At 46.5% G+C, this 13,956-nt stretch overlaps 1 protein-coding gene across 1 annotated transcript in view; it reads right to left on the reverse strand.

Annotated features, from left to right (window-relative positions):
- Positions 1-15: 15 nt before the first annotated feature.
- LOC113405255 (zinc finger protein 774-like) overlaps positions 16-13,956 on the reverse strand; it is a gene marked incomplete at its 5' end in the record, with an annotated part of 26,766 nt that continues 12,825 nt past the window's right edge. The window contains 2 exons of the mRNA XM_026646277.2: positions 16-1,160; positions 1,534-1,650. Coding sequence (XP_026502062.1) covers positions 529-1,160; positions 1,534-1,650 — 749 coding nt within the window. The remainder of the gene's footprint in view (positions 1,161-1,533; positions 1,651-13,956) is intronic.

The raw sequence follows: 13,956 nt of genomic DNA on the forward strand, positions 1-13,956 counted from the left end.
ATTAACTGACGTAATTTGTATTTCACCAACCTGGAGCTGATGTGCATTCCTAATAAGAGGGACTCATACTTCCGTGACTAATAGAACAAAACAGATGATAGAAAGGGTCTTTGGGGATTCACCCAAAGAAGGGCAACCTGCAAAAAGCAAAACTGGACAACTCACCTGGGGGAGCAGAGGGACCACAATGAAGTAAATGGCTCTAACAGGCTAAATACCAAAAAATTTAAAGGAAAAATAAACATTTTATTGTTAGCCCTAGACAAGGTATTTATGGTGTTTATCTCCTTTATGGCTTCACTGAAGATAAATAACGCGTGACCTCTGATAGAAGTTTTTTTTCCCACTCTCAGAACATGTATAAGGTGTCAATCCTGTGTGGACCATTTATTATCTCCTAAGGTCTGAGTAGTAAATGAAAATTTTCCCGCACTCACAACATTCACAGGGTCTCTGTCCTTTCTGGAATCTCTGATGATTAATAAGGGCTGATTGAACAGAAAAGTTTTTTCTATACTCACAACATTCCTAGGGCCTCTCACAAACATGAGTTCTCTGATGTCTAATCAGGGTTGAGCTCTGAGAGAAGGTTTTCCTGCATTCACAGCATTCAAAGGGTCGCTCTTGAGTGTGGGTTCTCTGATGTCTAATAAGATGTGAGCGTCGCGTGAAGGCTTTCCCGCACTCACAGCATACATACGGTCTCTCTCCTGTGTGGATTCTTTGATGTATAATAAGCTGTGAATGCCAAGGGAAGATTTTCCCACACTGGCAGCATTCATACGGGTTAGCGCCCATGTGGGTTCTCTGGTGTCTGATAAGGTCTGAGCGTCGAGTGAACGTTTTCCCGCAATCACAGCATTCATAGGCTGTCTCTCTTGTGTGGATTTTCTGATGTAAAATAAGGTGTGAGTGTCGAGGGAAGGTTTTACCACACTCAGGGCATATGCTTTTTCTCTCTCCCATAAGGATTCCCTGCTGGGCTGTGGTTTCCTTGAGGTCCTTGTGATTTTCCTCACAACTGATGGATTTACCCACTTTCTCCCCTGGTGGGGACACGTTTCGTTTAATTCCTTGTGATAATCCCCTATGCAGTTCCATGTGCTCCTCATCTTCCTGCTGTGGATTCTGCTCTTTGTTCTGACTCACCATCCGATCACCTACAAGGACAGAGAGAAACCTCAAAAGAAGAGATGGAAAAGGGGAGAGGAAACCAAAGGAAGTGCTCGAGACATGGGGGAAAAGATCAGGAAATTACTTCCCCGAAACTCTTTCCCAGAGGGGAAAGAGGAGGGGGATCAACTCTTGTCTGAGATCCAATCACAATGCTCAGGATGAAGGCAGGTTAGGAACTGAACTATTGCCACGTGTCAGCCAAGATGGGTAGGAAGCCATGAGCGATATCTGCTCTGAAGATATGACACCGGCTCAGGGACAATCATGAACTCAAAGAGCTCTCAAGGTCCTGGTAGGGAATCCCAGCTGTGTCCTTCAGGCACAGATAGTATTTGAGTTGGTCCAATGATTCCTCACCTGTGCAGGTTCCTGTCAGGATCTCTTTTTCCCCCGAGCCCTGGAGATCTGAGACCCACAGCTCTTCCCCTGGTTCCAGCTGGGACATCACCTCAGGTCTGGAGACTGGAAACCCTGCTGAGATGAAAGAAAATAAGTGAAATCAGGTGAATTCATGGGACCTTGGTCACAAAGAATATGGCCTTTTTTTAATCCCTGCTCATTTTAAAGCACCGAAATTCTCAAGCTAGCTCTCCGGGTGTTCAAAGGCACCAGACACTCTGCTTACAAGGAGATTTACTACCCACCTCTGCTGGCATACACACTCCTCATCAAAGGGGCTCCTGAAACCTAGAGAAAGTAACTCCAAATTACAGAAAGCCAAGGGGAAGTCACCTTGAAACTGCTTCTTACTGACAGAGACCCCCCAAGGGAATGAGAAAGTCATAGGGGAACTGGGACTGGTGAGCATAGGCTTGCCGGGCTCAGCATAATGAATGGGGAGGAGTGGGGAGATCACTGAGTGCAGCAGGGCTCAGCATAGTAAGTGTGGAAGTAAAGTTAGTAGGCCCAAAACCTTTGGTTGACATGACTGTGTCAATGATGATTTGGCTGAAGGGGAAGACAGAATGGAAATTGCCAGCAGAACTTTTGCAATAGCCAGTCTTGCGAAATATAGCTGTGATAGCTAGAAATTAGGAAAAGCCCCAACCGCAAAGGTACAATCTGATGATAAACAGGAAAGCTTGTTGCTTCTGTATTCCTAATAAGGGATTGTTTTTTCTGTTTAAGAGGATATTACGAATGAAAAAGTGTTTGACTAATTGCAGTTTTAAGCTTTATAAGCCTGTCTGTCTGTAATTCGGGGGCACTATCCGTTTGATAGTGGCCCCGGGCATGCTCGTTAAATAAAGGTGCCTCAGGCTGTTCTGATCCAAACACAACGCGTGGTTAATTCTTCCACAACATAAGGAATGGGAAGGAGTGGGGAGATCACTGAATGCAGCATGTCAGGGATGTTAAGGATTAGGAAAGCACGTTTTGAGAAGTTAAGGAATATAGCAAGTCAGGTGAAATAGAAAGGAGCATGAAAATCCCACAACGTACGGGCAAGGTTATAGAATGATAGAATCATAGAAATGTGGGGCTGGAAGGGATTCCAAGAGTTGATTTAATCCAGCCCATGCACTGAGGTAGGAACAAGGAAACCTAGTCCATCCCTGAGAGGTATTTGTCTAAACTGTTCGTAAAAGCTTCCAAGATGGGGATTTCACAAACTCCTTTGGAATCCGATTTCAGAGTTTAATTACCCTTGTAGTCACAATTATTTTCCTAATATCTAAACTAAATCACCCTTGCTGCACATTAATATACTGTACAGTCTTTCAACCAGTTTTGTACCCACTTTACGGGGGAGCGAGTGCAGGCTATACATCAATGAGGACTGGGCAGGGATTCTCTCATAACAGGCTGGGATCCCCTGCAGCTCTAGATCCCTCAAACCACCCCCTCTCCCCCCCACTAACCCCACCCTCCCCACTTACCAGGTGTCCCTTAGGCCACTCAAACGTTAAGCTGGTCCATTGCTCTGGGGGGGTTAAAAATCCACACCCCTGAATGACATAATTAAGCCGACCTAACCCCCAGTGTAGACTGTACTACGGAAATGGAAGAATGCTTCTATCAACCTAGCTAGCACTTCCTGGGGAGGTGGATTAATTACGGCAATGGGAGAATCCCTCCCATTACTCTAGTTAATGTCTACACTGAAGTGCTAATGTGGCGCAGCTGCAGCACTGCGACTGTGCTGCTGTAGCATTTGAAGAGTAAACAAGCCCTTAGTCCTATTTCTCCAATCTCCCTGTGGTGGAGTTGGAGCTGTTCTGTAATAATGATGAGTACTGTCAGGTGTCCTGGAGACTGGGATATTTACTGTATGAATATGTTGTAGGGCTGTCGATTAATCGCAGTTAACTCACATGATTAACTCAAAAAATTAATTGTGATTAATCAGACTGTTAAACAATAGAATACCAACTGAAATTTATTAAATATTTTTGGATGTTTTTCTACATTTTCCAATATATTGACTTCAATTACAACACAGAATACAAAGTGCACAGTGCTCACTTTATATTATTTTTATTACAAATATTTGCACTGCAAAATGATAAACAAAAGAAATACTATTTTTCAGTTCACCTCATACAAGTACTGTAGTGCAATCTCTTTATCATGAAAGTGCAACTTACAAAAGAAGTTTTTTTGTCACATAACTGCACTCAAATACAAAATAATATAAAACTTGAGAGCCTACAATCCACTCAATCCTACTTCTTGTTCAGCCAATTGCTTAGACAAACAAGTCTGTTTACATTTACAGGAGACAATACTGCCCACTTCTTAATTACATTGTCACCTGAAAGTGAGAACAGGTGTTTGTGTGGCACTATTGCAGCTGGGTGTCAGATGCGCTAAAGATTCATATGCCTCTTCATGCTTCGGCCATCATTCCAGAGGACGTGCTTCCATGCTGATGATGCTCATTAAAAAAATAATGCGTTAATTAAATTTGTGACTGAACTCCTTGGGGGAGAATTGTATGTCTCCTGCTCTGTTTTACCCGTGTTCTGCCATATATTTCATGTTATAGCAGCTTTGGATGATGACCCGGCACATGTTATTCATTTTAAGAACAATTTCACTGCGAATTTGACAAAAGGCAAAGAAGATACAATTGTGAAATTTCTAAAGCTAACAGCACTTAACGCAAGATTTAAGAATCTGAAGTGCCTTCCCAAATCTGAGAGGGATGAGGTGTGGAGCATGCTTTCAGAAGTCTTAAAAGAGCAACACTCTGATGCAGAAACTACAGAACCCAAACAACCAAAAAAGAAATGCAACTTTCTGCTGGTGGCATCTTTCTCAGATGATGAAAATGAACATGTGTCAGTCCGCACTGCTTTGTATCGTTATTGAGCAGAACCCGTCATCAGAATGGACGCACGTCCCCTGGAAAGGTGGTTGAAGCATCAAGGGACATATGAATATTTAGCACCTTTGGCATGTAAATATCTTGCAACGCTGGCTACAACAGTGCCATGCAAACACCTGTTCTCATTTTCACGTGACATTGAAAACAAGAAGCAGGCAGCCTTACCTCTCCAAATGTTAAACAAACTTGTTTGTCTGAGCAATTGGCTGAAAAAGAAGTAGGACTGATTGGATTTGTAGGCTCTAAAGTTTTACATTGTTTTATTTTTGAATGCAGGTTTTTTTGGTACATAATTCTACATTCGTAAGTTCAACTTTCATGATAAAGAGATTGCACTACAGTACTTGTATTAGGTGAACTGAAAAATATTATTTCTTTTGTTTTTTTACAGTGCAAATATTTGTTATGAAAAATAAAGTGAGCACTGTACACTTTGTATTCTGCATTGTAATTGAAATCAATATATTTGAAAATGAAGAAAACATCAAAAATATTTAAATAAATGGTATTCTATTATTCTTTAACAGCGCAATTAATCACGATTAATTTTTAAAATCACTTGACAGCCCTAATATGTTGGTTTACTTTAATAGGAGGCTGTAAGGAAAAGAAGCAGAAAGGGAAGAAGAATGGCTCAAGATGAGCCACAACATGGTATACCATGAAGGATTATGAAGAGACAGTGCCACAATGATTAGCTTTGAATATTCTACATCCTAGTTCCAACCTGGCTTAGACAAACAGGACCAGACGATCAAACTGGAGCAGCTAAAGGGGAGGGACATGGTTGTTCAGGTGATTGTTTGGGGGAAGAGACAGAGTCAACAGGACCCCACAGGTCCTGCTGAAGAACTTAGGCCTGGTCTACACTAGGCGTTTATGTCGAATTTAGTGCCGTTACATCGAATTAATCCTGCACCCGTCCACACCACGAAGCTATTTAGTTCGACATAGAGGTCTCTTAAATTCGATTTCTGTACTCCTCCCCAACGAGGGGAGTAGCGCTAAATTCGACATGGCCATGTCGAATTAGGCTAGGTGTGGATGGAAATTGACGCTAATAGCTCCGGGAGCTATCCCACAGTGCACCACTCTGTTGACGCTCTGGACAGCAGTCCGAGCTCGGATGCTCTGACCAGTCACACAGGAAAAGCCCCGGGAAAATTTGAATTCCTTTTCCTGTCTGGGCAGTTTGAATCTCATTTCCTGTTTGGACATCGTGGCGAGCTCAGCAGCACTGGCAACGATGCAGAGCTCTCCAGCAGAGATGGCCGTGTAATCTCAGACTAGAAAGAGGGCCCCAGCATGGACTGATCGGGAAGTCTTGGATCTCATCGCTGTGTGGGGTGATGAGTCCGTGCTTTCCGAGCTGCGCTCCAAAAGACGGAATGCAAAGATCTATGAGAAGATCTCTAAAGCCATGGCAGAGAGAGGATACAGCCGGGATGCAACGCAGTGCCGCGTGAAAATCAAGGAGCTGAGACAAGGCTACCAGAAGACCAAAGAGGCAAACGGATGCTCCGGATCCCAGCCCCAGACAACCCGTTTCTACGAGGCACTGCATTCCATCCTAGGTGCGGCCGCCACCACTACCCCACCACTGACCGTGGACTCTGAGGATGGGATATTGTCAACGGCCAGTTCCTCGGACATGTTAGCGGACGGGGAAGATGAGGAAGGAGATGAGGAGGACGAGGCAGTCGACAGCGCTTGCAACGCTGATTTCCCCGACAGCCAGGATCTCTTCATCACCCTTACAGAGATCCCCTACCAACCGTCCCCAGCCGTTAACCCGGACACAGAATCAGGGGAAGGATCATCCAATAAGTGTTTTAAACATCTAAACATTTATTTTTAACAGAACAGGAATATTAACAATAACAACAATGGGTTTCTCATGATTAGTTTGCCCTAGGCGCTTAACGTTTCAGTCCTGGGCAGTGCAACTATTCAAAAAAAATCTAACAATGTCCGGTTTAGCATGATTGTTCTGCCCAAGCCGCTCTACTGTTTAGTCCCTGCCAGTGCAGCTACAGTAAAATGTGGTCTATATGTCCGGGGATAGAGCTGAAATCCTCAATGGACATCTCCACGAAGCTCTCCTGGAGGTAATTGGAAAGCCTTTGCATCAGGTTCCTGGGGAGAGCGGCCTTATTGGGTCCTCCGTAGTAGCAGACATTTCCGAGCCAGGAGACAAGCAAGTACTCCGGGATCATTGCCCTGCAGAGCATAGCGGCATACGGCCCTGGTCTTTGCAGGCTTTCCCGAAGCATTCTTTCTTTATCAGTGTCTGAGATCCTCATCAGGGTGATGTCGCTCATGGTGACCTGCTTTGAATTAGGTAGGGGAATGTTAGTATTGGGACTGCTTGCCCGTTCCTTTACAGAACTGTAACCCTGGTTTACAGCCACGCGGTGGAGGCGGGAGAGGGGCAGCATACAGGGATCTTTCCCTGGGACAGCCGCGAGGGGGTGGGACAGGGGCAGAGTTCATGCTTGCCGGATTGCTGGCAGCAGGGACTGGCATTGCTTTCAATGTGAAAGGAGGCCAGTGCTACTATTAAAGTTTTAAGCAGCCACAAGTCTACGGCTTACCATGTCTGCCTGCTACACAAATTCCGTTGTCCTGCCCCGCTTCTCAAATCTGCAGTGCAAGACCCCAGGCACTGAATGCGAAGGCCGAAAATTCGACCTTGTCCTGAGTGAGTGCGCATGTGATAGGTGCTGTGCATGGTCTTGTTCACAGAGAAAGACTATGTTCTTTGTTCACAACTACATTTATCTTTCTGAGGAATTCACTCCCTTTTTCCCTTTCCCACAGCCACAGCTGCGACTGTCTCACAACCCAGCCTGGCATCACACTCCCAGAGGCTAGCGCAGATTAGGCGTAGGAAGAAGAGGACGCGGGAGGACATGTTCTCGGAACTTTTGGGCTGCTCCCGAGCCCAGGCAGCACAGCAGACCCAGTGGAGGGAGAGCTTGTCCCAAATGCACCGGACACACATGGAACGGGAGGAGAGGTGACGGCAGGAAGACCAGCAGGCGACTCAAACGCTGCTTGGACTAATGAGGGAGCAAACGGACACGCTCCGGCGCCTTGTGGATGTTCTGCAGGACCGGAGGCAGGAGGACAGAGCCCCGCTGCAGTCTATCTGTAACCGCCCTCCCCCGCTACCAAGTCCCATACCCCCCTCACCCAAAGTCCAAAGAAGGAGGGGCGGCAGAGTCCGTGAAAACTCTCACTCCACCCCTGCAGAGTGCTCTAGTACTAGAAGGCTCTCATTCCCCAAAATTTGACAAGTCCTTTCCTTCCCGCCTCACACAAGCCCCCGTCCAAGTTTCACCCCCCAGTTTCATGTGTAGTTGCTAATAAAAAATACGTTTCTGTTAATTACTGTTTCCATCATGTTCTCTTAGAGGAGAGTCTGTCTGAAGGGGGGGAAGGGGGTTGGTAATTGGACAGGAGAGTCACCTTTACCAGGGTACAGAGGCGGGGGCAGGTTCAGCAGCAGGGCACACACACATTGCAGTCACTAGTTACCCTGGTCAGTCTGGGAGGTGGTTTTAGTGTTCTGTGGGGGGTGGGGGGTGCTCTGTGACTTTGTGGCGGGGGAGGGCAGTTACAGATCTTATGCATCGGTCCTTATCCTGGATCACAGAGCCACGCAGCAGGGGATCTGTAACCGTCCTCCCCCTGCCACAAAGTCACATAGCCCCCCCACACACAGAGTCCCGAACAGGAGGGGTGGCAGGGTCCGTTGAAACCACTGCGGAGCCTGTCATTCCTGGAGTTTGGAAGCGTCATTTGCATCACTACACTACACCCGCTCCCCACCACAGTCTGCGTCCCAGGTTCAACACTTTCCCACGAAAACAGTAATAAAGAAAACGGTGTTCATTAACAAAATTCAAGTGATTTTATTTTTACACGTGTGTTGGAAGGGGGGGAACGGGGTATGTAACTGGAGAGGATAATGAATATTTAGTGGGTAAAGAAACAGGGGCAGGTTCAGCTTCTCTGTACACAAACTGAAAAGTCATTGGTTACCCTGCTCACTCAGGAACCTAGCTTTCAAAGCCTCCCGGATGCACAGCGCATCCCGCTGGGCTCTTCTAATCGCCCGGCTGTCTGGCTGCGCGTAATCAGAAGCCAGGCTATTTGCCTCAACCTCCCACCCCACCATAAAGGTCTCCCCCTTGCTCTCACAGAGATTGTGGAGCTCACAGCAAGCTGCAATAACAATGGGGATATTGGTTTCGCTGAGATCACAGCGAGTCAGTAAGCTTCTCCATCTCCCCTTGAGACGGCCAAAAGCACACTCCACCACCATTCTGCACTTGCTCAGCCGGTAGTTGAAGAGTTCTTTTTCAGTGTCCAGGGCGCCAGTATAGGGCTTCATGAGCCAGGGCATTAGCGGGTAGGCTGGGTCCCCGAGGATGACTATAGGCATCTCCACATCCCCAAGAGTTATTTTGTGGTCCGGGAAGTAAATACCTTCCTGCAGCCGTCTAAACAGACCTGAGTTCCTGAAAACACGAGCGTCATGAACCTTGCCCGGCCATCCGACGTTGATGTTTGTAAAACGTCCCCTATGGTCCACCAGTGCTTGCAGTACCATTGAAAAGAAGCCCTTTCGGTTGATGTACTGGCTGGCCTGGTGGTCCGGTCCCAGGATAGGGATGTGAGTTCCATCTATAGCCCCACCGCAGTTTGGGAATCCCATCGCGGCGAAGCCATCTATGATGACCTGCGCGTTTCCCAGGGTCACTACCTTTGAGAGCAGTACCTTAACGATTGCGTTGGCTACTTGCATGACAACAACCCCCACGGTAGATTTGCCCACGCCAAAGTGGTTCGTGACTGACCGGTAGCTGTCTGGCGTTGCAAGCTTCCAGAGGGCTATGGCCACTCGCTTCTGGACAGTCAGGGCTGCTCGCATCCGGGTGTCATTGCGCTTCAGGGCAGGGGACAGCAACTCACAAAGTTCAAGGAAAGTCCCCTTCCACATGCGAAAGTTTCGCAGCCACTGGGATTCATCCCAGACCTGCAGCACTATGCGGTCCCACCAGTCCGTGCTTGTTTCCCGGGCCCAGAATCGCCGTTCCACAACATCCACATGACCCATTGCCACCGTGATGTCTGCGGCGCTGGGTCCCGTGCTTTCTGATAGGTCTGTGCTACTCTCAGACTTCAGGCCCTCACCGCGGTGCCGTAGCCTCCTCGCCCGATTTATCTGCATCTGCCTCTGGGAAAGGTGGATGATAAGCTGCGAGGCGTTGACAACGGCCACAACTGTAGCGATGGTCACAGCGGGCTCCATGCTCGCAGTGCTGTGGTGTCCGCGCTGTCACTGACCAGAAAAGTGCGCGAACTGATTTCCCGCCGGCGCTTTCAGGGAGGGAGGGCGGGAGTGACGGACGGATGACGACAGTTACCCAAAAGCACCCTTGACACATTTTTTTACCCAGAAGGCATTGGCGGCTCGACCCAGAATTCCAATGGGCAGCGGGGACTGCGGGAACTGTGGGATAGCTGCCCACAGTGCACCGCTTCCAATGTCGACGCTTTCCCCATTAGTGTGGACTCACAAAGTCGAATTACTGTCCTTAGTGTGGACACACACGTTCGACTTTGCAATATCGATTCCACATATTCGATTTAAGTAAAATCGAACTACTCTCGTAGTGTAGACATACCCTTAGACTTGCCTCACTGACCATGGGGAGATGGAAAGTATTTAGGCAAGACACATGCGTGAAGACTTTGTTATTTTAAAATCCTTTTACTCTTTTCTTTTTGCTCTGCTGCAAAGTAAAACAGCCTTCTTCAAACTCAAGTGGTGTTTGTCGCTGCACACCACTGATTCCAGACTCATAAGAACATAAGACCTCCCAAAGGTGTCCGCACTCAGCCTGACATGCAGGGTAAGCAGAGCAGATATGCTGGGTATGGAAGCCAATGGCCCGGTCTAGGAGAGGGAGAATGGCAGAAATCCACTCCAGAAAGGCATGAGGCTGACACCTTTGGGGGGGAAGGAGACAGAGATATAACTAGCCCTGTCACTCACCAGGACACCTATTCCCCTTTCCTCCCACTGCTCTCAGACCTCCCTCCTTTATGGTACTGCAGGGTCACCAGATCCCCATCATGTCATCCCCTCCACTGCTCCCTGCTCTCCCTTCTCCCAAGGACTCCTGATAGGAACCTCACACTGTCTTGTATCAGTGGTTGGGCCCAGCTGACTGTCACACCCTCCACACATGTGGGAAGTGATTATAACAGAATGCCAGCTCTGACACAGTTACAGTTCAGCACTACTTTCTGTTTATAAATTGACTAATCTAACTGCTCTGAAATCCACATGTGCGCTCAGATTATCTTGGCATTTCATAGAATCATAGAATATCAGGGTTGGAAGAGACCTCAGGAGATCATCTAGTCCAACCCCCTGCTCAAAGCAGGACCAAATCCCAACTAAATCATCCCAGCCTGACCTTAAAAACCTCCAAGGAAGGAGATTCCACCACCTCCCTAGGCAACCCATTCCAGTGCTTCACCACCCTCCTAGTGAAAAAGTTTTTCCTAATATCCAACCTAAACCTCCCACATTGCAACTTGAAACCATTACTCCTTGTTCTGTCATCAGGTACCACTGAGAACAATCTAGATCCATCCTTTATGGAACCCCTTTTCAGGTAGTTGAAAGCAGCTATCAAATCCCCTCTCATTCTTCTCTTCTGCAGACTAAACAATCCCAGTTCCCTCAGCCTCTCCTCATAAGTCATGTGCTCCAGCCCCCTAATCATTTTTGCTGCCCTCCGCTGGACTCTTTCCAATTTTTCCACATCCTTCTTGTAGTGTGGGGCCCAAAACTGGACACAGTACTCCAGGTGAGGCCTCACCAATGTCGAGTAGAGGGGAATGATCACATCCCTGAATCTGCTGGCAATGCCCCTACTTATACAGCCCAAAATGCCGTTAGCCTTCTTGGCGTCAAGGGCACACTGTTGACTCATATCCAGCTTCTTGTCCACTGTAACCCCTAGGTCCTTTTCTGCAGAACTGCTACCCAGCCATTCGGTCCCTAGTCTGTAACAGTGAATGGGATTCTTCCGTCCTAAGTGCAGGACTCTGCACTTGTCCTTGTTGAACCTCATCAGGTTTCTTTTGGCCCAATCCTCTAATTTGTCTAGGTCCCTCTGTATCCTATCCCTACCCTCCAGCGTATCTACCACTCCTCCCAGTTTGGTGTCATCTGCAAGCTTGCTGAGAGTGCAGTCCAAGCCATCCTCCAGATCATTAATGAAGATATTGAACAAAACCGGCCCCAGGACCGACCCTTGGGGCACTCCGCTTGAAACGGGCTGCCAACTGGACATGGAGCTGTTGATCAATACCTGTTGAGTCCGATGATCTAGCCAGCTTTCTATCCAGTATCTATTTGCTACTCTCCATGGCAGGGTTCGGAAACTGGAGGTGACGACTCCTCAAGGGGTCATGAGGTTATTTAGTGGGGGGTCACGAGTAGGTGCATGAAACAGAGAGCAATTGCTACTATTTAAATCTTGGGTTTTAGAAAATTACACACACCTTTCTGTTGCAATGTGTATTTACTTCCAAAAGAATTGTAAATATGTAAGACAGAATCCTTGTTCCTAAACCAATTAAATATTTGTATGATCACTAATTTAAGGAAACTGGACCCTGGGGATCGTAGTATCATATGCAGGTTTGTTGTCTTGAGACGAAAAAGGTGGGGCTGAGACAACATTAGAGGGACTGAGTGTTCAGCAGTTGAAGACCTGCATTAAACCGCAGACCAATCAGAACACAGAGATTGGCAAAAATAAAATAAAATAAAGTTAATAATAATTTAACAGTCACACAGACAAGGGTGGCACTGCGGTTTTTTTTGAAGGGGCTATAGTGACCCCAAATTTTGCCTTAGCTCCCCATAGCCACCCCTTCCAATGAAAAAGTCAAATGTTACTCAGAACTAAAGGTGGCATGGCATGACATTGCCATCCTTACATATGCAGTTCTGCGCTGCTACTTGCATCAGTGTTGCCTTCACAGCTGGGTGACTGGCTGGTAGCTGCTGCTCTCCGGCCCCCCAGCTCTGAAGGCCACACCTACCAGCAGCAGCGCAGAGGTAAGGGTGGCAGAGGGGCACTAAGTCTACTGTGAAAAGTGATAGACAAAGTTTCTCCCCTGCAACCGCATTACTGAACCATAACTATTTAAAAAAATAACTTTTGGACTTACAACATTATTTCTATACAACTGTGTTTTAGTCTTAATTTATAAACAATGAGAACAGATAAATTAATTTAAAACAATATGGTAATAAATTTAGCATTTAAAATAGTGTTAAATATAAAAAAATGTGTTTTTAATTTATAAGGGGGGAGGTCGCACTCAGAGGCTTGCTGTCTGAGAGGGGTCATCAATACAAAAAGTTTGAGAACCACTGCTTTATGGGCATGCAGGGTATAGTTAGTGGTTTAAATGTGAGGTTATTTGAGAAAACAGTTCCTGAGATTCATCCTCCAGAACTCCCCCAAAATGATCCTTTTTACATAACCCTCTTGCTCTTACAACATTTTGCATACACCTAGGCTGAAACTGTGCTTCTAATGGTTCCCAGACTGATCTCATTTACTTGGCATTTATCTCAGCTAGTACAAGGTAATCTCCTGTAGGGCCTGGCTTACAACTGTTTTGGGAACCAAATACATGGGCATTTTGCCTTGTTCCAAGTAACATACTGTGGAACTCTCTCCCCAGACATGTGAGATAATACTGACCTACATAACTGAACAACAAGTGATTATATCCAGTTACTTAGGTTATTTGCACAGATTGGGGTGTGCTGTTGTTCACCATTTCAGACTTGAGATTTCAAACCACTCCTGTTTCCTTGGTTTCATATCCCATAACTAGGAGAATTCTCTCCAGTTGACTGAATAACATTTGAACCTCCCCATTGCTTCACAGAAGGGTGGGGAAAAACAAAAAATAAGGGAAGAAATTACCATTGAAGAAAATGGAAATTTGTCTCAAAGTCCTCAATAAATTTGCCAGAGAAAATTAATATCCAGTTGTGTGACCAAACAGCCTTCATGAAAGAGAAAAATCTACCAGAGATATAAGACATTTTCCGTTTCAGATAGAATGAGATTCTAGAGCAGGTTTCATCTGATGACTCAGAATCAGGACCACAGATTTTCCCATTGCATTGTCCTCTGATCCACTGAAACCTGCTTCACTCACTGCTGTCTCATTTATCAGAGGGGTAGCCGTGTTAGTCTGGATCTGTAAAAAGCAACAAAGAGTCCTGTGGCACCTTATAGACAAACAGACGTATTGGAGCATAAGCTTTCGTGGGTGAATACCCACTTTGTCAGACGCATGTGGTGGAAATTTCCAGAGGCAGGTATAAATATGCA

The sequence above is a fragment of the Terrapene carolina genome, unplaced genomic scaffold (genome assembly GCF_002925995.2).
Source record: "Terrapene carolina triunguis isolate 2854851 unplaced genomic scaffold, T_m_triunguis-2.0 Scaffold34736, whole genome shotgun sequence".
Classification (NCBI taxonomy): domain Eukaryota; kingdom Metazoa; phylum Chordata; order Testudines; family Emydidae; genus Terrapene; species Terrapene triunguis.